The sequence below is a fragment of the Phyllostomus discolor genome, chromosome 14 (assembly GCF_004126475.2).
Source record: "Phyllostomus discolor isolate MPI-MPIP mPhyDis1 chromosome 14, mPhyDis1.pri.v3, whole genome shotgun sequence".
Taxonomy (NCBI): domain Eukaryota; kingdom Metazoa; phylum Chordata; class Mammalia; order Chiroptera; family Phyllostomidae; genus Phyllostomus; species Phyllostomus discolor.
In genome coordinates this window covers 2,753,451-2,775,647 of record NC_040916.2, presented here as the reverse complement: position 1 = coordinate 2,775,647, position 22,197 = coordinate 2,753,451, and the positions used below count along the sequence as shown (strand labels likewise).

Genomic DNA, 22,197 nt, shown 5'->3' with positions numbered 1-22,197 from the left:
GGTTCGATTCCCAGTCAGGGTACATGCCTGGGTTGCAGGCCATGGCTCCCAGCAACCGCACATTGATGTTTCTCTTTCTCTCTCTCCTTCCCTTCCCTCTCTAAAAAATAAATAAATAAAATCTTTAAAAAAATAGACAAAGAAAAGCCCTGAAAGTGAGCATAAGTTACCCTTTTGGGTAAGATCTCCATGGAAGATCTCCATTCATTTATGGGGCCTCCTCCTCTGGACCAATAAGAGCAGGATGAATAAATCCTTATAAACTTCCTATTGATGGAGAAGAAGACGACTTAAATCTGCATAACAACCTTGCCCTCAGTTACTGTGCTTTGCTGTTAACCTCCCATACCTGCCCACCAACCCCAACATCTTATTTTGTCTTTAGCTGTAGGTGATATTTAAACTGATGGCCATTTTGAGGAGTTACTCAGTTTTCCTGGTTATCTTCCATACACATTATTAAACATGTTTGTTTTACTCTTGTTAAAGTGTCTTTTTATTACAGGGGTGTCTCAGCAAAGAAGCTGATGGTTAGAGGGAAAATTATTTTTCTTTCCTACACCTGCACAGCTCCATGTGGAGGCCAGACCAGCCCTCCTCCAGGTTCCTTAGAATTAATGAACTGTCTCTTCTTACATTCATTTCCTTTCAAATCAGCAGCCTCAGACTGTTCTTTTGGTCACTTTCTTCTTAGTTTTTCTCTTGAAGGTCTATTATTCATTACCTTGACTGTATTATATATGAATGTACTTTTTATCAGATATTTTCTCTTTTCACAAGTTTTAACACACATTTCTGCACCTTACTTCAGATAAGTTAACTGGTATACCAAGACCCACAAAATGGAGGTTGCCCCCGTGACCCAACCCAAATCTAAACTTAATGCAAACCTAAGTCAGCCTGAATATAACAGGAAATGCCTGTCAAGGAAATTGAATGTACACCAATCACAATCCTTTAACTAAGCTCTCTAGCCACCTCACTTTACCCTAGAAGACTGGACCCACTGCCTGATGAGGAATCATCAACTTCTTAGCCAGCCTGCCTTTTTTTCTCTTCCCTTCTTCTAATGCTCTATAAAACTCATTCTTGCCCAGAATTCCTTGAAAAGAGTGTTCCACTGCTTGTGAGGCACAGTACTGCCCCAATCCATGGATAGTTTTCCCTTGTGTGAAAGACATCAAATCAAATTTTTTTTGTTGTTATTTGACATTTCACACCCCCAGACCTGGGACATCACATCTCTTCCCAACATTTTCATTTAAGATTTGTATCCAGGATCACATCAAAACCAACACTCCTCCACCCCAGGCTTTTCATTTCATTCAAAAGAAAGTAAACCCTTCTTTTGATGTCTACCTTTCTTTGCCAGACTGACTCAGAGGTTCTCAATATATATATTGGTTGAATTAATTTATCAACTTTAAAGGTTTCCAAGTGACCACACCCTGACTCTAAGTCCCCAATAATGAATTTGTAATGTGTCTCCAGGCTCAGTTTCTCAACTGAAATGGGCTTCTCACTTGCAGCATAGAGTATAAATGAAACTGGAACTGTAGTCCTCGTTCTTGGGTCAGGCACACTTCTGAGTTTCCAAATCTAGTCTTCCACCTGGCTTCTCTGTCCTTTGAGCCCCAAGTCCTGTGGATCCACACCTGACTCCCTGGGTGCTGGGAATCTGTGGTCAGGCCTGCTGTGACTGCCCACAGCAATAGTCCATGAGGGACAAATTTCACGAGAGCAGAGAGCATGACTGACCAAAATCTGTGTAAGCTCAGCACAGTGTCAGGCGCATACTAAATTAATTGATTAATAAATCTATTTCTGGCTGTTATGTCTGCTGAGAACACCTGCTTGTTTTGATATTCATGCCCTCTTGACAATCAGACCCTTGGAATATTCTTGACTTCCAAACCTTGGGATGAAGTGATCATTCATTTGTGTGATACTGCACTGACATTTCAAAAGAGACACTTCTAAGCTCCTTGCCTAAGATTGGCTGATAAATTAACAATCACATATCCAGGAAGACATAGTTACATATTCTGAGTTTGAGGAGATTTCTCAACAGAGGAGCAGAAACAACAGTTATCCTGGAAGGAAGTCAATGTTCTTCAATCTTTCTCAATATTTCTTGTCAGTTCTGTGAATTCTTTTGACTACTTTCTTTGGGGTGAGATAAGAGGGAGTCACTACTATTTAGATGACATTCTTATAGACAAATTGCCTTGGTGTTTCTGGTGATGCAGGCAGTGAGTGAGTTTTCTCCATCTGTTACGAAGACACAAGAACACAGAGTAGTGAAAGGGGCAGGGCTCTGGATCCCCCACAAGTGACTCCCCAGATACTCTTCACTGCCATGATTACTCAACCCAAGCCTCCCATTGTGCTTGCTCCTGCTGTTTAATCACTTTGACTCTAGAGAAACTATTCCATAAGGTTAACCCATATTTATCTTGTTGAGTGCTTAATGAACTGAAATTTGCTTCTAATAATCCATCAGAACCAGACTTTTCTATTAGCAAACTGCTTCACCCATTCTCATCTTTTCTGATCTGGTTGAGAGGGGAGATAGGAGGCATCACTACTTATGCCAAGTGTGATCTATGAAGAAATAAGCTTTAAAAGCTTACTACCTTAGTAGTTGGACTCTAGGGAGTATGCAAACTAAGTGTTACATAGGTAGAATGTGAAAAAGAGAAGGAAATCTCTTCTGCTTCCAGTTTACTGGTATGGCTCAGAAGCAGGCTGGAGTTTCCTTTACAACTGCACCTCCCTCCCAGGCACAGCCTAACTGTGGCCCTTTACCCCATCCATGTCCTTAGTCAGGATCCTGCTGATCTTCCTATTATTCCTACCTAGAAACTGTCTCCTACACTATTTGTTCCACATTACCCTCATTTGACCCCTAAAACACGATTCTCTTCTATTCTCTCTAAGCAAAATGACTGGGGACATCCTGGGGACCTTTTATTTCCAAGCCAGGGAATATGAGGTCCCTGGGGCCCAAGGCATTTTAAGCCAAGCTTGAACTACAAAAAAATGATGGAACAACTAAGATAAAACTGAGCTCTAATATTTCTTACCTTTTGGGGTAATTGTACCACAGAATAAATTGTATTTACAGAATTTTCTTCTGGAATTGTTTTCTATTAAAAACAAACAAACAAAAACAAAAAAAGAAATCATCATCTACCCCTGAATCACATAGACAAGGCCAAATAGATGCCTAGAATCCAGAGAAAGGAAAGCAAGATGGGGAAAGAAGGCAAGAGAGTTAGAGGATTTTGGAACAGAAATGGGTAGTGGGAAGTGCTCTTGTAGATGATTGTTAGTATAATTATTAATAACTTGTTTAAAGAAATAATTACATTATTTTAAAAGTGTGTTGTGTTTAAATAAATTTAAAAATATATAAGCCATATGAACTATGAGCCTCTAAGGTAACTAAAGGATAATTTGAACTAGTATTGCTAATACTGCAAATAAACTTTTCCATCAGTCAAAAGAGCCTTTGGAACAAATTACTAAGGATGAGCGATGGTACTGAACAAAACAATATAACAATAATAGCAATAATAAAAGCTCCTTCCGGGCCAGAGAAAAATATCCTGGGAAAATGAAGTATATTCCTGAACATCCAGGATATCCAGTTGTGTGGTCTGGGAATGTGTCTTGAATGAGGTGGAGGTGGGGCATGAACATAAAGTGATCGACTTGGACAGAGGCCAGGCTGAGTGGAGCACAGAGCATTCTCCCTACAGGAGAAAAGGCACTCTTGGACATTAACTTTGAAGAAGAAACATAGTGTCTCCTTTTGGAAAAGTTGTTGGTAAGAGTAGGAAGGTGCAACCTGATTGAGAGACACCAAGGGCTGGAGTAAAACTGGGATTTTGAGGCTCTAAAATATTCTTTTCTTTTTCTTTTTCTTTTCTTTTTTTTTTTAACTAAGTAGACCTATGCAGAAAAATGCTCTCATTATGACCTCTAAGCAGCTATTCCAGCCCGGACTACAATGATCATTCCTGGGGAGACTTTTGAAATTGTCTACATAGTTCATGCCTCCAGATTGCCTCTGTTTATTTGGCTAATTTTAAAGTTTATTTTTATTCTCTTCCAAGTGTCCTTTGGATTAACCTTGTGTTTATTTACTTCAGCTTGATAACACACACTTGGGAAAGTCTGAGTGTGGGCCCAGAGCCACTGTGGGCCATTTGAGTCCTTTCCTGATGGCTTTTTTATTTGCCTCATGGAAAAAGGCATCCCTAAATCCAATCTACTGACCCCATATGCTAAAGGGATCAGGCCTGCTGAGTGGCTGTTATGAACTGTGGAGGAAAAAGGTGATTCCATAGGCCATAGTGTGAGCATTATTGGTTGGATCCAAACAGGTCACCAACTCCTGCATAATAGAGAATTCGTAAAGACCCAAGGGAGACACAAGTGCATTGGGTTTCAAAGGCTATTCATCCTCATCTCTCATGTTGTCCAAATACATGGGAAAATCTCAAATAAAACAAGAAGGGCCTCAGATAGAAGGATAAAACTCCAGGAAAGAAGGAAATGGACTCACATTAAGGTTAGAGATTGTATCATACTCTGAGGTCTCTCCAGACGGGGGATAGTAGTTAAGAATTTCCTGATGAGTGTCCATTTTCTTCTCCTCAATGGACTCTGTAACTAAGTTGGTAAAGAATCAGAGCTGGCCCTTCATTCCACTCACTATCCCCATTGACCCTCTACCCCATCTGACAACCTACTTAGGGTGACCAATTAACCTGGTGTCCCTGTGACTAAAGGATTTTCCAGGGCATGAGACTTTTAGTGCTAACCCCAGGAAAATCCCAGGATGAACTAGTTACCCTCATTATTTTACTTTCCAGTCTCTGAAAGGGGTGGGGGCTAGAGAGAGAACTAGAAGGATATTGGCCTTAGTTAAGGAATCAAATACTCTCTCTACTCCAGAACTGAGGGTGCAGGCTGATGTTGTTCTCCTTGAGGCAGATACTATGGCCCCTTCATTTCTGAATCCTTATGCCTAGCACCAAGTCTGGCACACAGTTAGCATATGTTTATTGAATAAATGAGGTGGAAAAGGCATGAATGAGGGCAAGACAAAAATGGTACATGCTCTACCTTTTCTGTTTTGTCTCCATGTAATGAAAATAATTGTCACCAGTACAAGGACACTGAGAAGTAAGAAAATCCACAAGAATTTCAGGGCCATGGTGGAATATAGGTCACCAGCAACACCTTTCAAGAGAAAATGGATAGAGGCACAGGGAAGGAAAAACAGTTAGCTAGGGAAAATGACCCAACTTTTGAAGCAACTTCCACTTTTCTCCCAGTCTGGTGACTTCCCAGAGGTCTTCTGTTTTTACACAGGACCCATTCCCATGGGAAGCAGTAGCTAAAAAAGTTATAGGTCCCAAGAGTACAGGTTTTTGGAGAAAGAGGAGAGACGGTCACCTTCACAGAGCTTCCGGGCGAAGATGGGGTTTGAAGAGTTGCTGCTAATAGGGTTCCTGGCCATGCAGATGAAGGTCACATCCTTTTCCCCCAGCCTCCAGGATATGGGGAGGATGGAACCATGATGGGACTCATTGGTTGTCTGCCCCAAGGACTTCCAGCTGTAAGTTACATCCTCTCCTCCTTGTTCCATGGAACATGTCATATTGGTCATGCAGGTGCCATTCTTATTGTTCTGCAGACCCATGGTAATTTTGGGTTTTGATAGGTGCTCTGTAAAGGAGAATGGATAACCAAGGGTGGAAACTATGCCTATAGCTCTCCTTTTCCTGAATTATTCTTATAACCCTGGACCTGAATCTCTTCGAGGTGCTACAGGGTAGAGAGGAAGCAGCAATTCAGAGCAGAATTCTCATTCTTATCTGGGAAAGAGAACTACCTAGGTCTGCTTTCTTACAGCTGTATAGCAAGAACAACAACAATAGTAATAGAAATAATAGCAACCTAACAAGAATGCAGCTCCCATTTACTAAGAACAGCCATATGGCCAGAACTGTGTTAAATGTATTTTAGATGTTAGCTAATGTTATCTTTTTTACAGGCTCCCTATTTCCCTGCCCTTAGGCTACCTTGAAGAGACTCACTTTACTCTTCTGGTGGAATAACACTTTTGGTCTCCCTCCCTACTTGGCGTTTATTCCACTCCCTCCAAAGATGAGCAATTGGTTCATTGCTAAGATGATAAGAGGTTGACATCTATCATCTACATTTCTCTATTTGTGGGTTTGAACTGATAACATTGCTACTAAATGTGGTTTTCCTCCCTCTCAGCTCCCAGCTAGTTAGTTTTTCTGTAGAATGCATATCTTCTGTTCCCTTCAAACACACACACACACACACACACACACACACACACACACACACAAACACCTGGATCAATGTGAATGACCTACCTCTTACAAGCAAACTTGGAGGCCCATCTCCTGGTATCTGTGATATTACATCTCAGTGAGTGAGGCAGCTATTCTTGTAGCTGGCTGAATAATTGTTTTATAAATTCATCTTCCATGAGTGGGCTCCAAGCTCTAGACTTAGGGTAAAATATTTCTCCTAGCTTGCTTTAAGAGAAAAAACAAAGCTATTTTTTTTATCTTCCTTCCAATCTTGTGTCTATTTCTCAATTGATTGGAAACTGTAGGGGAAGGAGTGTGATTGATGTTTATACCTGATAATTTTTCTAAAATAGATATCACTTTCTTCCCTTTTATGGACATGGGAACTGAGTTTCAAAGATACTAAGTAACTTGGCTAAGACCATGCAGCTAGTAAATAGAGAAGCCAACATTAGACTTGTGTGATTTCCACTTATTCCACCCATCTGTTGTACCACACTACCTCTTACAGAATCTTGGAGTAGGAAGGGATCTCAGGGGTCAGCAACTCTACTTCATTCATGTAGGAGTTCTTTTTTTCACATTCTTTCCAAGTGTTTATCCTGCTTTTGCTTAAACATCTCCAATATTAAGGAGTTTACTACTTTACCAAGGCAGTCATTCACTTTTGGAACCGGTTCTACTCACCATAGACACGCAGCTCATAATTCTGGATGAAGGGATGCTGGAGGGATGAACTGTATATCTGTACATGATAGGCACCTGAGTCATTCTTATTCAGTTTGCTGAGCTTCAGGGAGTAGTTTCCATGTGGGAACTCCACCCTTTTCTTATTATGATTTTGAGTCACTATGACAGTATCTTGATTGTTTGCTGTTTTTGGCTGTATGGTGATAAGAGTAGTTGTGTTAAAAGTCCAGACAATGCTGTCAATCGAATTTATTGAGTGTGTCAGAGGGAAAGTCACAGACCCACCAAGGGCACCAACCAGCTCCTTCAGGGCTCTAGAGGTTGCTGACCCTGCAGACACAGAATCATAAAATAAATGTGAGTCCCTACCATTTCCACCAATTACTGACCCACTTTGGGTTCTAGGAAGGTTCCAAGAAACCCTCATAGTCCAACCCAAACAGTCCCTGGGAATCCCTTTGGAACCTCACTCCCTTGAAAGCATTGAGGTCAGAACTCTTTCTTGAAAGGGGTGATGCCCCCATGAATCCACCCTACTCCCAGAGACCTCTGGCTGAAAAGATGAAGCTCTGAGGTAGACCACAGGAACCAGCTCCATCCTTGACAAATTCCTGCAGGAGAACAACTGTGAGTTTACTGTCCAAGCACCACTTAAGGCACCATCTTCCTATCCCCATTGTTCCTGGAAGAGCTAATTTAGATGCAGGAGCAGCTTGTCTGATATGGGGTAGTGGTTTCCAAGCACAGCATAGAACATTGGGAGGTAAGTTATAAGTTCCTCATGCTAATGATAGCTTAGAAATTTGAGGATAATTTATTTTTCTATTTTATGACATAGAGGACTTGAGAATCCCAATTTCCCTTTTATATCCTTTGGTGACCTTCCTTCAAGCATAAGCTGCTCTCCCAGTACTCCAGAGTAAGAGAATCTGATGTTGCCAAATGTTCACCTAGTCCCTTGATTACAGGTTCTTGATCTTGGCCAACTTCATTTTTAAATTTATTTTCAAAAGTACTGTTTTCAAAGCTGATTCTTGTGATCAAATGTTGTGCTCATAATTTTTCAGTCAGTGAATATATTTTTGAGTCCCTCAGGCCCTTATAAAGTCATTCTGTTAAGGAATATGATTCTTTAAAAAACCATTCTCCCTGTTTTCTTAACACTAAGGTAGGATGGTTTTTCAGTTGCTCGTTGACCATCCCAAGGGTTATCAAAGTAGTCCCAGTAAATGATACAAATGAAATCAATTTTTTAAACTTTTGATGGATCAGTTAATGCATGTATTCTTTCACTTTAACAACAGAGATGGAAGGAGTTAATACATGGTCCGACACAAATAATGCACCCCCCTTTTATTACAAAATCATATGCATGTGATTCTGTTACATAATAACATCCCACTCAAACACACCATATGACATTTTAGGTAAAATGTTCAAATTGCCGTCCATCTCATGGGAGATATTCACGTACCCTACCAACCACACTCAAGCAGGCATTACTTTTGCTGGACCCTGTAGTCTGCGGTCAAGTAAAGATTGGATATCACTTGCCTTCAAGTAGGTGTAACACTTGGATTTAGGGCAACTGAGTAATTTTGTCTACACATAAGGTTTGGGGGAGATATTCTAGTCATGGAGATGACAAAACTTCAAGGATGTGGCTTTGGTGCTTTAGCATGTGTGCACACATTTAAGCTCTGAACAGTCATTCTTTTTCACCTCACACATGTGGTGCTACATCCTCAGGGTAAAAGTAAAAAAAATGTGAACTGTGTGGTGACATAAAGACATGTCTTCAAATTTATAATTTTTTGTTAGAGTGAAACTGGAGAATGATAGTGCAAATTGCCAGGGTGGGAAGCATGTCATGAAAGAAGAAAGTAGCTCCATGCCAGCTCCTAAATGTGAGTTCAGAGGATAGGGGCAGGGTTGGTGAGTTCCAACATGTTTTGTTTTTTTCTTTCCAGTTGACTGTGAAAAGGGATGCAGAAACAAGAGACTTCTCTTCTCAGCTGCCCAAGGCTGAACTGCACTTCCCCTTTCTGGGTTGGCTTCTCTGCCTAAAGCTGTGACTTTCTAGAGTTCTACTATGTCTGAGTAGGTCATGTTTTTCTCATTAGGTCCTTCCTTCCTTTCATAATAATTTATTTGGTTCCATATTTGTTCCAGGCACTGTTTTGGAGCTGAGGATATAACTGGGAGCAAGCTAGTCATGATCCTTGCATTCATGGGATTGGGAGATTGTCATCAAATAAATAACTACATGTGTTATAAAAGGGGGAGTACCAGGTACTTGGGGAAAGTACAATGGGTGAACTTAACATGACCTGTGGGATGAGCTGACTCTGGGAAACGAGTGATTACTAATGCCTACCTACAAAACCAGGGATGATTTGGTCCCATGAAACTCATCTACCCTCCCACCTAGATCAATGCAGTGAGTGGCGTAACCTACTTCCTTGGCATCCATTTAATCCATTCCTCATTTTGTCGTATCCAGTTGGTTTGGGCACAAATGATGGGCACCCAGCACAGGTAGTGGTAGCCTTTCTCTGGAATGGTAATTAATTCAGGGGTATCATATGACCTGGGTTGATTGTATATAAGAGAATCCCAGGACTTTTGCTCTAAGACCAGGATGACTATATGAGCCTGTGGGAAGATATGAACCCCAGAACAGCCACCCATTTCCTACCACCAGGCAAGTAGCCACTCCTCTCTCCTCACCTGGTCTCATTTACTATCTACCTCACAAACTTTTGTTTTGTGCTTTATCATTCTCTCTGCTTATCTAACTTTATTCAAGACCCATGAAGCCTAGATCAAAGCCCTTCCTTGAGGAAGTCTCCAACTGTTTCACACATGCACCTTGTGACAATCCACCAGTAGTTTATTTTTTACTTTAAATTCTTCAGAAGATGTTCCCCTGAGTAGTAATTGGACATACAATTTTGCTATGAATTAGCCAATGTCTATAGCCATTTTGTTCCAGATCACCTGGTGATGGGACCTGGGGTCCCACCCAGGGAGGGGTGGAGACAGCTTCTCCTCCCAGGATTCATGGAATAGTGTAAACGATTCAGAGCTCTGGCCTAACTGGTATTCAGGAAAGCTGGGTTTCATTCTGACTCCTTCACAATAATAACTACACCAACAAACACTTGATGTCACACTGTAGTTTGTAAACTAGTTTGATGGGTATAATCTTTCTTGATTCTCAAAGCAGTTATGTGAGATAGAGGTGAAGCTCTACTTTATAGATGAGGACACTGGGGCTCCAGGATACTAAGTCATTTTCCCAAGTTCCCAAACTGGAAAATAGCAGAAGTGGGGTGAGAAGCTGATTAGTTCCTCTGTCTCAGAGGCCTGTGTTCCTTCTACTATTGCCTCACCCCTTAACACTTTGAGTTTCAGCGTGCTCAACTTTCATAGCAGAAAAAATAACCTTTGTTTGCCAGGACTTAGAGGAAGATGAAGGGTGAATACGGATCTGAAAGCATTTTGAGAAGTACAGAGCAGTCTGTGACATGGTAGGAGGCAGGAGGGAAAGCAGAGAGTAGTGTTATGAGGAGCAGACCTTGAGAAAGCTTCCCATTATTTGTTTCATTTTCACAAGGATAGCTAAAAATGAGAAGCAGAGATTTCCCAAAACTTCTTTGGGTGGCTTCTTGGCAAGGTAAGCTTCCCAGAAAGTGGTTTGGAATCTAATGCCTGTAGACCAGTCACTCACACCACGCAGGGAATATTCAGCAAATATTCCCTGCCAACCTGCCTTTGGAAATTAAGGGAGCTGGGGAAGGAGATAATTTGCCTTCCTCTCTAGTCAAGGTCCAGATATTTATGGTGTCATGGAAGTCAGCTTTAAGATGTCCTCCATAACAGAAAGGGACAACAGCTCCTCCTCTTTGCTACTTCCCTTCACTTTGAGTTATTACCTTTGCCCCTTAACCTGTTTTCTCTAAGGCTCAAAAGCTGAGTGGAAGGAGGGAGCCAAATTAGGAGGAAGGGATATCATCAGTACAGCTAGAATCAAGGGGTGGTGACTTAGGAGAAAGACTTCAGAGTAAGGGAAGGTGTAAAGCCAATCTCCCTCTTGCCAGCCCAGTCCCTGAGCACCTTTCCCAGTACTCTGTGCTTCCATCAGAATGCACCACCATGTCATGGCACCCTCCTTGTGGAAACCAAGGATTAGAGCATTATGGAGCTAGGGGGACTCTTAGGGACTACTTAGTTCACTCTCATTTTATAAATGAGGAGACGGATGCTCTGAGGGTTTTGTAGTGACATATTTCAAGCCAGTGGAAGACCAAGATTAAGAATCAGGGCTCCTAAGGCAGGGTTTCCCAAGCAGTGCCTCCTGCCACCCTTCAGGTCTGTGGCAGTCCCTCAGTTTCTGCTCAGTCCCTAAGTCCCTCAGCTTCTGCTGAGGAGCTTAGAGGAAGTTATAGGAGTTGGGGAATGGAGATAGGGATGATTGGCCAGAGTCCATGGAACTTCCCCTCCATCAGAGAGATTTCAGTTCCTCTCACTAGAGTCATTTACTTGTTTGTTTCTGTGTGAGATTTCATTTCAGAAAAAGGAAACACTGCTTAAAAAAGAAAAAATTTTTGGAAACTACCTCTCTTTACCCAACTTCTCCTTAACAAATGTACCCTGTAAAGAGCATTGTAAATCAGTGCCATGTACAGATGACCCTTGACTTATAATGAGGGTAGCCTGATAAAACTATCATAAGTTGAAAAATCATAAAGTCAAAAATGCACTTAATACACTAATTTACCCAACATCAGATCTTAGCCTTGCATACATTAAGTGTGTTCAGAACACTAACAGTAGCCTACAATTGGGCAATTATCTTGAGTTTCATCTCCAAATATTTCATCTCAAGAGTAATTGCCTTCCTCCTTTTCTCACCAGAAGCAAGAGACACCAATAGGCATTTTGTAGACACGATGAGATGCAAAAATGTAAAACTCAAAATCCAATAAACACTGGCAACACAGTACACTGTAGAGTATAGGCTGTAGACCTTCATGGTCATGTGCCTGACTGGGAGCTGTGGGTGACTGTCACTGCCCAGCATCATGAGAGAGCATTTTATTGCATATTGCTACCCTGGGAAAGAATCAAAATTAAAAATTTGAAGTTCAATTTCTACTGATACACACCATCATAAGGTTGAAAAATAGCATGTTGAGCCATCAAAAATCAGGAATTGTCTGTACATGAAAAAGAGGCTTATGAACCTCCCAGTTCACCCTACAAGTTTACCACTCCTCCCACCCTAGCACACAATGTTCACATTCAAGCTCTCTACTACTGCTCTGACCCTTGCTCATCTCCTGTCTCCTCTTTCTTGTCTCTTCTGGTCCTTTCCAACACTTTCCTGATTCCCCCTTACCTACTTTTTTTGTTTTCTTTTTTTACTTGTCTTATCAGCACTCCTGTATCACTTAATCATCACAATATCTTTGGGGGGGGGGGGCAGGTTATTGTACCCATTTTCCAGATGAGCATACTGAGGCCACAGAGCTGATCCTTAGCTTCTCTTAACTTGGGCAGCATGGGTCCCTGTTGGTGCATTCACATTCTGGAAACAGAGTTACTTGCTCTTCTTGGGCATTTCTAGTCCCTACTTTGGACTCACATACCTGGGAGGAGGGTGGAGAAGGAATCACAACAAGCTCTCTTGGGAAGAGTCAGGTTGAATATGCATTTATGGAGCACTTCCCTGGTGTTAGCTACAGTGTTAGGCAGGTTGGTGTGATAAAAAGAGCAACCAGCTTTGGAAACTCAGTTTCTGATCTCCCTCTTATTAGCTGTGTAACTTTGCCCAAGATACTTTGACTTCTCTAAGCCTAAGTTTTCTCATCTATAAATCAGGGATAATAATACCTATCTTATAAATTTGTGAGAAGATTGTATAGAAAATGCCTTAGAAATAAGAGGAACTTAACAAATAATGATTATTATTATCATTGTTTTGTCTTTGATATTTTATTTAAAACACCACAATACTTCAAGTTCAGTTTTATTTTCCATTATATACTTGTGAAGACCAAGGTTCAGAGGCTGAGTTCAGAATGGGAACAGAATATAGCTACTAAGTCAAACCCAGGTGTCCCTGTCTAGGGCCAGCACTGTTCCCACTGTCCTGCCCACTGGAGGCTCTATGACAATCCTGCATTCCTTTCCACCATGGGAAGTGTACCACACAGGCTGCCCATAGCCTTCTGGAGCACAACACACACTTGTGCCCTGATGCCCACAGTTCAGGTTTTGGGTGTGTACCTGCTATGTCCTCCCCCACCTCAGCTTCCCCAAGTTGCACTTTAATCACCACTTCCGTTCAGGGAAATGGCTTACAAAATGAGAGCCTATTTTAGGACCAACTACTTAGAACCAGGTGCTTCCTAAAAATACAAACTTTTAATGAACTAAAGGACAGTGAGAATCTGATGCTGAATATTTGGCCAGGCCAGGTGATGTGGTAATAAAAACTGGGAGTGCTGACTGACTGTGTGATTTTGAGCAGATCACTATAGGTAGGCCTGGGCACATATAAACAAATTAGCTATGCCAGGTCCTCAAGGGAAGACCTCATGGAAGTACTCTAGGAGTTTGATGACTGGAAATATATTCCTGATTTATGGAGCTCCTGGTTTATTCTGAGATCCCTCAGGTTAGTAAAATGTCCAAAGATTAGATAGAGTCCTTTAACAGGTAGAAGGAGTCTCCAGTCCTTCAGGACACTAATCATAAAGTACCTACAATATGAGTTGGCTTTCTACATATAGGCTGATTAAATTGCTTGGGTTAAAAGATAAAAATGCAAACATTTCTTTTCACCAGTATAACTGTTTTTGAATAATCATTTAAAATATATTTCTAAGTATAAAATACTTAGATATCTTATAAATGTATTTAAAGAAAATATTTTAAATGTACATTTGTGAAAAAAATAAACATACACCTGCATGATATCATTTTGTTTTTAAAGGTGTCCTTAAAGGGAGGTAGGCTAGGGTCCAGGGAAGATTATATTTTTTATCTAATTTGTGGCAGAAATTGTAATTAGGACATAGGTCATACACCACTTTTTCCAGCCCTTTCTTCCCTAGGACAGTCAGAAAGGGAGTTGGTCTCCAGAGTCATTCCTTCTCTTCTTTCTTCAGTCTCTTTTGGCTCTCAGTGATTCAGAAATTATGGTGTGACAGGATAGTAAAAAGCTAGGAATTCCTGAGTAACTGTAATAGGGAAACTGAGGCAAGGAAATAAAATAAGGCCAAACAGTTTGCCCAATTTACAGCCAGCTTGTGAATTGCAAGATCTTATCTCCTCCAACCAAGGACACTTGAGAGCAATGGTTTATATTTCTCCTCCCTAAGCAGCGAACACACAGCTTAAATCTCCCTAGTCTGGAAGCTAGAGAACAGAAACCCATGTAATGCCATTTGTGTCAGCCAAACCCTAGGACATATGAAGTCAAGTGAACAAATAACAAAAACCCCATTAAAAGTCAGACAGACCCAAGAAAAGAAAACAGTAAAGCAGACCAAAGAATAACCCCCCATATACTCATTTTTGATGCATCAGCATATTAAAAACACACCTGGAAAGCTGATAAATGTACTGCTGTAACCCTTCCTTAAGATTCTTACCTGCAGAAGAGGGATAAAAACCCTCAAGACAAAGATTGGGTGTGGGCTCACTCTAGAGCATGCCTATCCCCCTTGCCCAGGCATGAACTTTTTACTTCCTCTGAAATTCTAAGGGGAAGGAGCAGTGGGAAGACAGCTTGCCCTGGACTTACCCTCTGGTCCTATCTTCAAGGCCAGAGGGTAAGCCCCCCTTTTTTTTTTCAGACTTCCCAGTGAGCTAAAAGCAGCTCTTCCTTGGCTCACTTCTGTCACTGGGACCTTTACTTCTTAGTGACATAAGAGAAGCCTCATCTTGGCTTATTCCTTTTGTATAATATTTCTAGGGAGCCAAAGCAGAGCATTACCTAAGCTCTCTCCTGTTACTTCTTCTACCATAAGTTCTTCCTTTGTTTCACTGTCCTCAGTACTACCAAAGTCACCTGTACTCATGCTGTGAAATCTTTCTTCTACAGTCAAGAACCCACATACTACAGGTACAGTCTGGCCTGAGGCTGACATGCTCCAGTCTGTTCCCTGCACAGTAATAATAGGGTGTAAAAAGAAACATTAGGTAAAGAAGCAGAACCTGCTGAGTTGAGCCAGAGCATCAGAGTGGACCCAGGATCCTCATAATAAGGAAGGCAGTCAAGAGAGCAGGAAGATCTGGCTGGACTCACCTGTGAGCTGGTAGAGTAGAAAGATGAAGATAAAATGAACTGGGGAAACAGGCATATTGTTCTCTGGAGGTCAGCTGTTAAAATGAAACCACTTCTCTCACATACCACTCAGGTTTCTTTCCAAACTGAGGTTTTAAGTAGGAGGGGTCATGAGATTAGCAAGTAAGAATGAATCATATCTAACCTTCTTTCATTTTATAAATATGCATTTATTTATTATTGTATTTTCCCATTACCATTGATCTGCCTATATTCTTTTCTACCCCCACCCCCAAACCCCATCCCTGCAATCATGGTTGTCTGTGTCCATGAGTTCTTTCTCTGTTTTTTGCTCAATTCTTCCACTTCCCAACCACCTCCCAGAGCAGTCAGCCTGCTCTCTATGAGTCTGTCTCTATTTTGCTTGTCAGTTCAGTTTGTTCATTAGATTCCATATAGGAGTGAAATCATTTGATATTTGTCTTTATCTGACTGGCTTATTTCACTTAGCATAATGTTCTCCAGTTCCATTCATACTGTTGCAAAGAATAACATTTTCTTCTTTTTTATGGATGAGTACCATTCCATTGTGTAAACATACCATAGCTATTTAGTCCACTCCTCTACTGATGGGCATTTGGACTGTTTACAAATCTTGGTGATTGTAAATAATGCTAAAATGAACATAAGGGTGCATATATTCTTTCAAATTAGTGTTTCTGATTTCTTCAGATAGAAATCCAGATGGGGCTCCTGGCCCTACTAAGTCAATGCTTTTAACTGAGCCCAGATGGGACCCTAAGAAGAATGGCATTCCTCTCTTAGAGCATTGTAAGAGGTGCATATTTGAGGGACTGAAGAAAGGAGTCCTTAAGCAGAAAAGTCTGAATATGGTGCAGGCAGTACAAAAGAAGCTCACAGAGGACCCCTCTGAGTTTCTTGAAAAAATCTACCATGTCTATAAAAAATATACTGAATTGGATCCACCAGCCCCTGAAAGTATTAGAGTGGTGAATATGACCTTTATCGCTCAAAGTGCACCTGACATCAAAAAGAAATTTCAGAAGTTAAAGGGAGGAATAGGCATGAATCTTTCCCAACTAGTAGACATTGCCTTCAAAGTTTATAATGACAGGGAACAGAATAAGACCCAAGAAGCCATTATTTTCTTGGAACGGGTTTCAGGGTAATTCCGTCAGTGGGCAAGGGGCACTAACTGCCATCTAAAACACTCGCCACTGATCAATGCATATGTTGTGAAGGAAAGGGGCACTGGGAAAATAAGTGTCCTACGTGAGGGAAAAGGGGGTCAGTCTGAGTATCTGAGAGTTATGCTGGGAAAAGCCTTAGTTCTGAAGATGAGTGATGAGGCCCAGAGGTTCAATTATTATAACAACCCATTAAAGTCACCCTCCCCAGGAATCTCAGATAAAACTAACAGTGGGAGGACAAATTGTAGACTTTTCAATTGATACCAAAGTGACATATTCCATGGTCAATAAACCTCTGAGTCCTTGTGGTAGGCTGTAACTCTAAATGAAATTTCTGGAAGCCCTGAAAGCCAGTGTTACTTAAAACCATTGGAATGTACTGTGGGAGATATGGTTTTTACTCAAAAACTTTTATAAGATCCCGAGCGTCCAATTCCTTTAATGGGAAGGGATTTGCTGTCAAACTTCTTGCTTAGGTCATTTTCTTTCCAGAACAATAGCTCCACCTACAGGTCCCTTCAAAATATGCTTGGCAGCTCCTTATGAAAACATGGGAGGAAGAAAAATGACCCTGGTCAGAAGGAATTGAGAATGGGGTAAACCCTATTGTGTGGACTACTGGAAAGTCAGGGAGGGCTAATGAGCCTCCCCTGTTAAAGTGGATCCCAAACCAGGGGCTGGGACTCCCAATAAGAGGCAGTACCCCTGTGGAAAGAGGCCCCAGAAGGAATATGCCCAATAATTCAGAAGTTTCAGGAATATGGACTTATTCAGACCTGATACTCCCCATTAAAAACACCCATATTGCCTGTTAAGAAACACCACTCAAATGTGTATCAATTTGTACAAGATTTAAGAGCCAATTTAAGATTTAAATAACATTGCACAGGACATTCACCCCACTGTCTTGAATCTTTATATTTTGGTGAACAGTATATTTGGGAACAGCCTCTGGTATTCATTATTGGACTTAAAAGATGGTTTTGTGGGGGTTTTCTTGGCATTCCAGTTGTACAAGATTTTTGTAAAAATTATTTTAATTGTTGTTGCAGTCAGTTGTACAAGATTTTTAACCATTGTTTGCTTTTGAATGGCAGGACCTGGAATCTCAGGTCAAAAGTACTGCTGGAAAGTCTTACCACAAGGGATCAAGAATTCTACGATTTTTGGGGAGACACTGATCCATGACTTAGAGAATCTGAGACTAGAAGGAGACATGCTGTTACAATATGTAGATTACCTCTTAATTACTGGGACATAATTTTAACAATGTTTAGCTAATACTATAGCTACCTTGAGTCACCTGGCAACTTGTGGCCATAAAGTATCAGCACAGAAGGCCCAGACAACAAGCAGTAAGGTGTCTTGAACATGGCAAAAGGAGTCTTATTCGGAAACAGAAAAGAAACTATAATTGGGATAAGAGTTCCCAATAACAGGAAACAGTTAAGAGGATTCCTGGGTATAGCAAGCTATTGCCACTTTGGGATTCCAAACTTTGGGCTCATTGCTACACCACTCTATGAAGCTCTGAGGGGACCGGAATATAGCCCTTTAGAGTGGATGAAAGGGTATGCTCAGGCCTTTGGGTCCCTGATGGCACACCTGGCTTCTGCACTGGCCTTGGGGCTTCCAAAACTACTAAAGCCCTTTCAATTATAGGTTCATGAAAGGTAGGTCCTTGCCCTAGGAACCCTCACCCGAGTGCTTAGTGACATTCTGCAACCCATCACATGATCTAGTCAAGGAAACTAGATCACACTGTCCAGGGGTGAGCTTTTACAGGAAGCTGTAAACTTTTCCTTGGCACAGCATATCTCTATTTATGCACCTCACCAAGTGTTGAACCTGATGGAGCAAAAAAGAAATTTATGGCTCACTGTTGGAAGAAGGGGCTGATATCAAGCAATTCTTCTGGACAATCCCAACACCTCTCTTAAAATTGTAAGTTAAATTCTGCCTCTCTTCTTCTGGAGGTGGACTCAGCTGTGCTACTGCATGACTATTGAAATAATTGATGAAGTTTATTCTAGAAGAATTGATTTACAGGACTACCCTATAGAAGAGGCAGAATGGACTCTATATGCATATGGAAGCAGTTATATGGACAAGGAAACAAAAGGCTGAATATGCATTTGCAAATCTTGAAGGAATAGTAGAGGCCAGGGTCTTACTGCTGGGAACCTCTGCTCAGAAAACTGAACTAATTATATTGACAAGGGCACTGGACTGTCACACAAAAAGGGGGTGAATGTGTATACCAACTCAGTGTATGCTCGCCTAAGTTTGCATGCACATGGTTCAATCTGGAAGGAAAGAGGACTATTAACCTACAATAAAAAGGAAATTAAGTGTGCAGTAGAAATTTTAAAATTATTACAAGCTGCCCAGGTACCTTTACAGGTGGCAGTTATGTACTGCCCTGGGGCATCAGAAAGAGGACACTGAAATGGCTAAAGGAAACAACCTGGCTGATGGAGCAGTGAAAGAGGCTGCTGAAGGAACATTTGTAATGCCTTTGGGACCTGTTTTAGACTTGTCACAATTTGAGCTGATGTTTTGATGAAATAGGTCCTAATAGTAAATGGAGAAAGACTAAACAAGGAGTTATACTGCTTCCTCAACATTTAGTAGAACCAGTCATGAAGTATTGTGAGGAGCATGAGGCCCCTCACTATGGAAGGTACTCATTAACTATATATATTAAGCTATGGTTCATAGGTCCTGGAATTTCTAAAGCCATACAAAAGTTATTGCTTGGTGTGTTGTGTGCCAGAAAAACAACTCCAAGATAGATTCCCATCAAAAGAAAGAAGTGAAACAATACTAAGGACAGTGCCCATTTGAGGGCTAGCAAATAGACTGTTCAGATGCCAAGGGTCCAAAGGTGTAAATAGTTGCTAGTCTTGTTGATACCTTTTCAGGTTGGATAGAAGCCTATCCTACTAGAACTGGGAAAGCCTCAGAGGTAGTAAAAGCCTTACTGAAGGAAGTAATTCCTTGCTTCATCCTACCCAGCAGCATCCAGATCAATAATGGACCTACTTTTGTTTCAGAAATTACACAGAAGTTTAGTAAATTTTTAGGAATCAAGTGGAGACTCCACATGGCATGGAGACCTCAGGCTTCTGGGAAGGTAGAGAAGATGAATTACACCTTGAAGAAGAATATACCCAAATTGTGTCAAGAAACTCATCTCCATTGGGATTGAGATTTACCTCTTGCCCTGCTCAGGATGAGGTTGGCACCTTGAAATGGGATTCAATTGATTCTTTAAGAAATTGTGTAGAAGTGACCATTTCAGGCTATGATTGGGGTGGGGATTAAGTATGTAAATCAAGAAGCGAAGGTAGGGACTTCCAGCCAAGATGGAGTCATAGGTAGATACACTTTGCTTCCTTGCACAACCAAAAAGACAACTAATTAAAAAAAACAACCAGAGTTGTCAGAAAATCAAACTGTATGAATGTCAGACAACCAAGGAGTTAAAGAAGAAACTCATCCAGACTGGTAGGAGGGGTGGAGCCATGGAACCAGGGTGGAGGGGATGCACAGCAAGGTGGCAGTTGGTGGAACAGACAGGTGAGGTGGCAACTAGCAGACTGGGAAGTCCCACATTTGTGTGTGGATAAGCCAGGAGGAACAACAGGGGAGGGAGGCAAACCATGCAACTCAGGGTTCCAGCATGGGGAAACAAAGCCTCAAAACCTCTGGTGGTAAAAACCTGTGGTGATTGTGGTAGTGAGAAAAATTTCCAGTCTCACAGGAAAGTCTGTTGGAGGGATCTAAGTGGTCCTAGAAATATGCAAACCTACCCACTGAAGAATCAGCTCTAGAAGAGCCCAATTGTGGGTAGTGGGGCAAGTGACTGGAAGTAGGGTGAAAGCTGAGCAAGTGGCATTATTCCCTCTCCGGCCCCTCCCTTGCAACACAGTGAAGTGTCTTTCCCCACCCTGGTGAATACCTAAAGCTCAGACCTTGCAATGTAATAGGTGCACTGAGACAAAGAAATATGGCCCAAATGAAAGAACAGATCAAAACTCCAGAAAATCAACCAAGTGATGGGGAGACAGTCAACCTATCAGATGCAGTGTTCAAAACACTGGTATCAGGATGCTCACAGAAATGACTGATTACAGATGCAAAATAAAGAAAGAAGTGAAGGCTATGAAAAGTGAAATAAAGGAAATATACAGGGAACCAACAGTGAAGAGAAGGAAACTAGGACTCATATCAATGTTTTGGAACAGAAGAAAGAAATAAACACTCAACCAGAACAGAATGAAGAAATGAGAGTTTAAAAAAATGAGGTGAAGCTTAGGAACCTCTGGGACAAATTTATACATTCCAACACATTAATCATAGGGGTGCCAGAAGGAGAAGAGGAAGAGCCAGAAATTGAAAACTTATCTGAAGAAATAATGAAGGGAAACTTCCATAATCTGGCAAAGGAAATAGATGTGCAAGTCCAAGAACCTCAGACAGTCCCAAAGAAGTTGGACCCAAGGAGGAACACACCAAGACACAACATAATTACAGTGCCCAAGGTTAAAGATAAGGACAGAACATTAAAAGCAGCAAGAGAAAGGGGGAGTTATCTACAAAGGAATTCCCATAAGACTATCAGCTAATTTCTCACAAGAAACCTTGTAGGCCAGAAGGGACTGGAAAGAAGTATTCACAGTCATGAATGGCAAGGACCTACATCCAAGATTACTCTATCCAGAAAAGCTATCATTTAGAATGGAAAGGCAGATAAAGTTCTTCCCTGATAAGATAAAATTAAAAGAGTTCATCATCATCAAGCCCTTATTATATAAAATGTTAAAGAAACTTATCCAAGAAAAGGAAGAAGATCAAAACTATCAACAGTAAAGTAACAACAAACTCACAACTATCAACCACTGAACCTAAAAAACAAAAACAAACTAAGCAAACAACTAGAACAGGAACAAAATCACAGAAATGGAGATCACATGGAGGGTTATTAGTGGGGAGGTGGAAGGGGAGAATAGGGGGAAAAGTACAGGGAATAAGAAGCATAATTGGTAGGTACAAAATAGACAGGAGGAGGTTAAGAATAGTATAGGAAATGTAGAAGCCAAATAACTTATATGTATGACCCATGGACATGAACTAAGGTGGAAGAGAATACTACAGGGAGGGGGACAAAGGAGAGAAAAAAATGAGACAACTGTAATAGCATAATCAATAAAATATACTTTAAAAAGATTTTTAAAAAGAAGTGAAGGTAAAGAACTATGTACAACATTTAAGTCAGACTTGAGTTGTGAATGACCTTGGCTGTATTACGGATCTCTCCTCCACAGGTTTGTTACATTCCTTTGAGCCTATAGACAAGGTGCTACTCAAGACTTAGAAGGCAAGATTCCTAGAAAGCCAAGCAGAAGAAAAGACTGGACCTTGGAATGTACTCCTCACCATCCCAACCATAGTAAAATTGGTGAGAATAAAACCTTCAACTCATCACACCAGAGTAAAAGAGAGCACTGAGAGAACAATGGACCACTGATCCACAAGAAAACCTAAAAGTCATCTTTTTAAAATAGTGACATATTCTTTTTAAAAAAATATTTTTTTATTTTAATTGTTGTTGCAGTACAATTTTCTATCT

At 41.0% G+C, this 22,197-nt stretch overlaps 1 protein-coding gene across 2 annotated transcripts; it reads right to left on the bottom strand.

Moving 5' to 3' along the window:
• Positions 1 to 755: 755 nt before the first annotated feature.
• Positions 756 to 15,508, bottom strand: SLAMF7 (SLAM family member 7). 2 transcript variants are annotated; one of them, XM_036015252.1, is made up of 7 exons: positions 15,373 to 15,508; positions 7,050 to 7,382; positions 5,470 to 5,742; positions 5,137 to 5,253; positions 4,574 to 4,680; positions 3,087 to 3,149; positions 756 to 2,271 (listed from the first exon to the last, which is right to left on the bottom strand). In XM_036015252.1, exons 1-7 carry the CDS (start codon positions 15,425 to 15,427, stop codon positions 2,200 to 2,202), a joined length of 1,020 nt encoding a protein of 339 aa, XP_035871145.1. In that variant the 5' UTR covers positions 15,428 to 15,508; the 3' UTR covers positions 756 to 2,199. The 2 variants fall into 2 exon arrangements, with proteins under 2 accessions (XP_035871145.1, XP_035871144.1); XM_036015251.1 differs by lacking the exons at positions 756 to 2,271; positions 3,087 to 3,149 and adding an exon at positions 3,162 to 3,758.
• Positions 15,509 to 22,197: the final 6,689 nt, after the last annotated feature.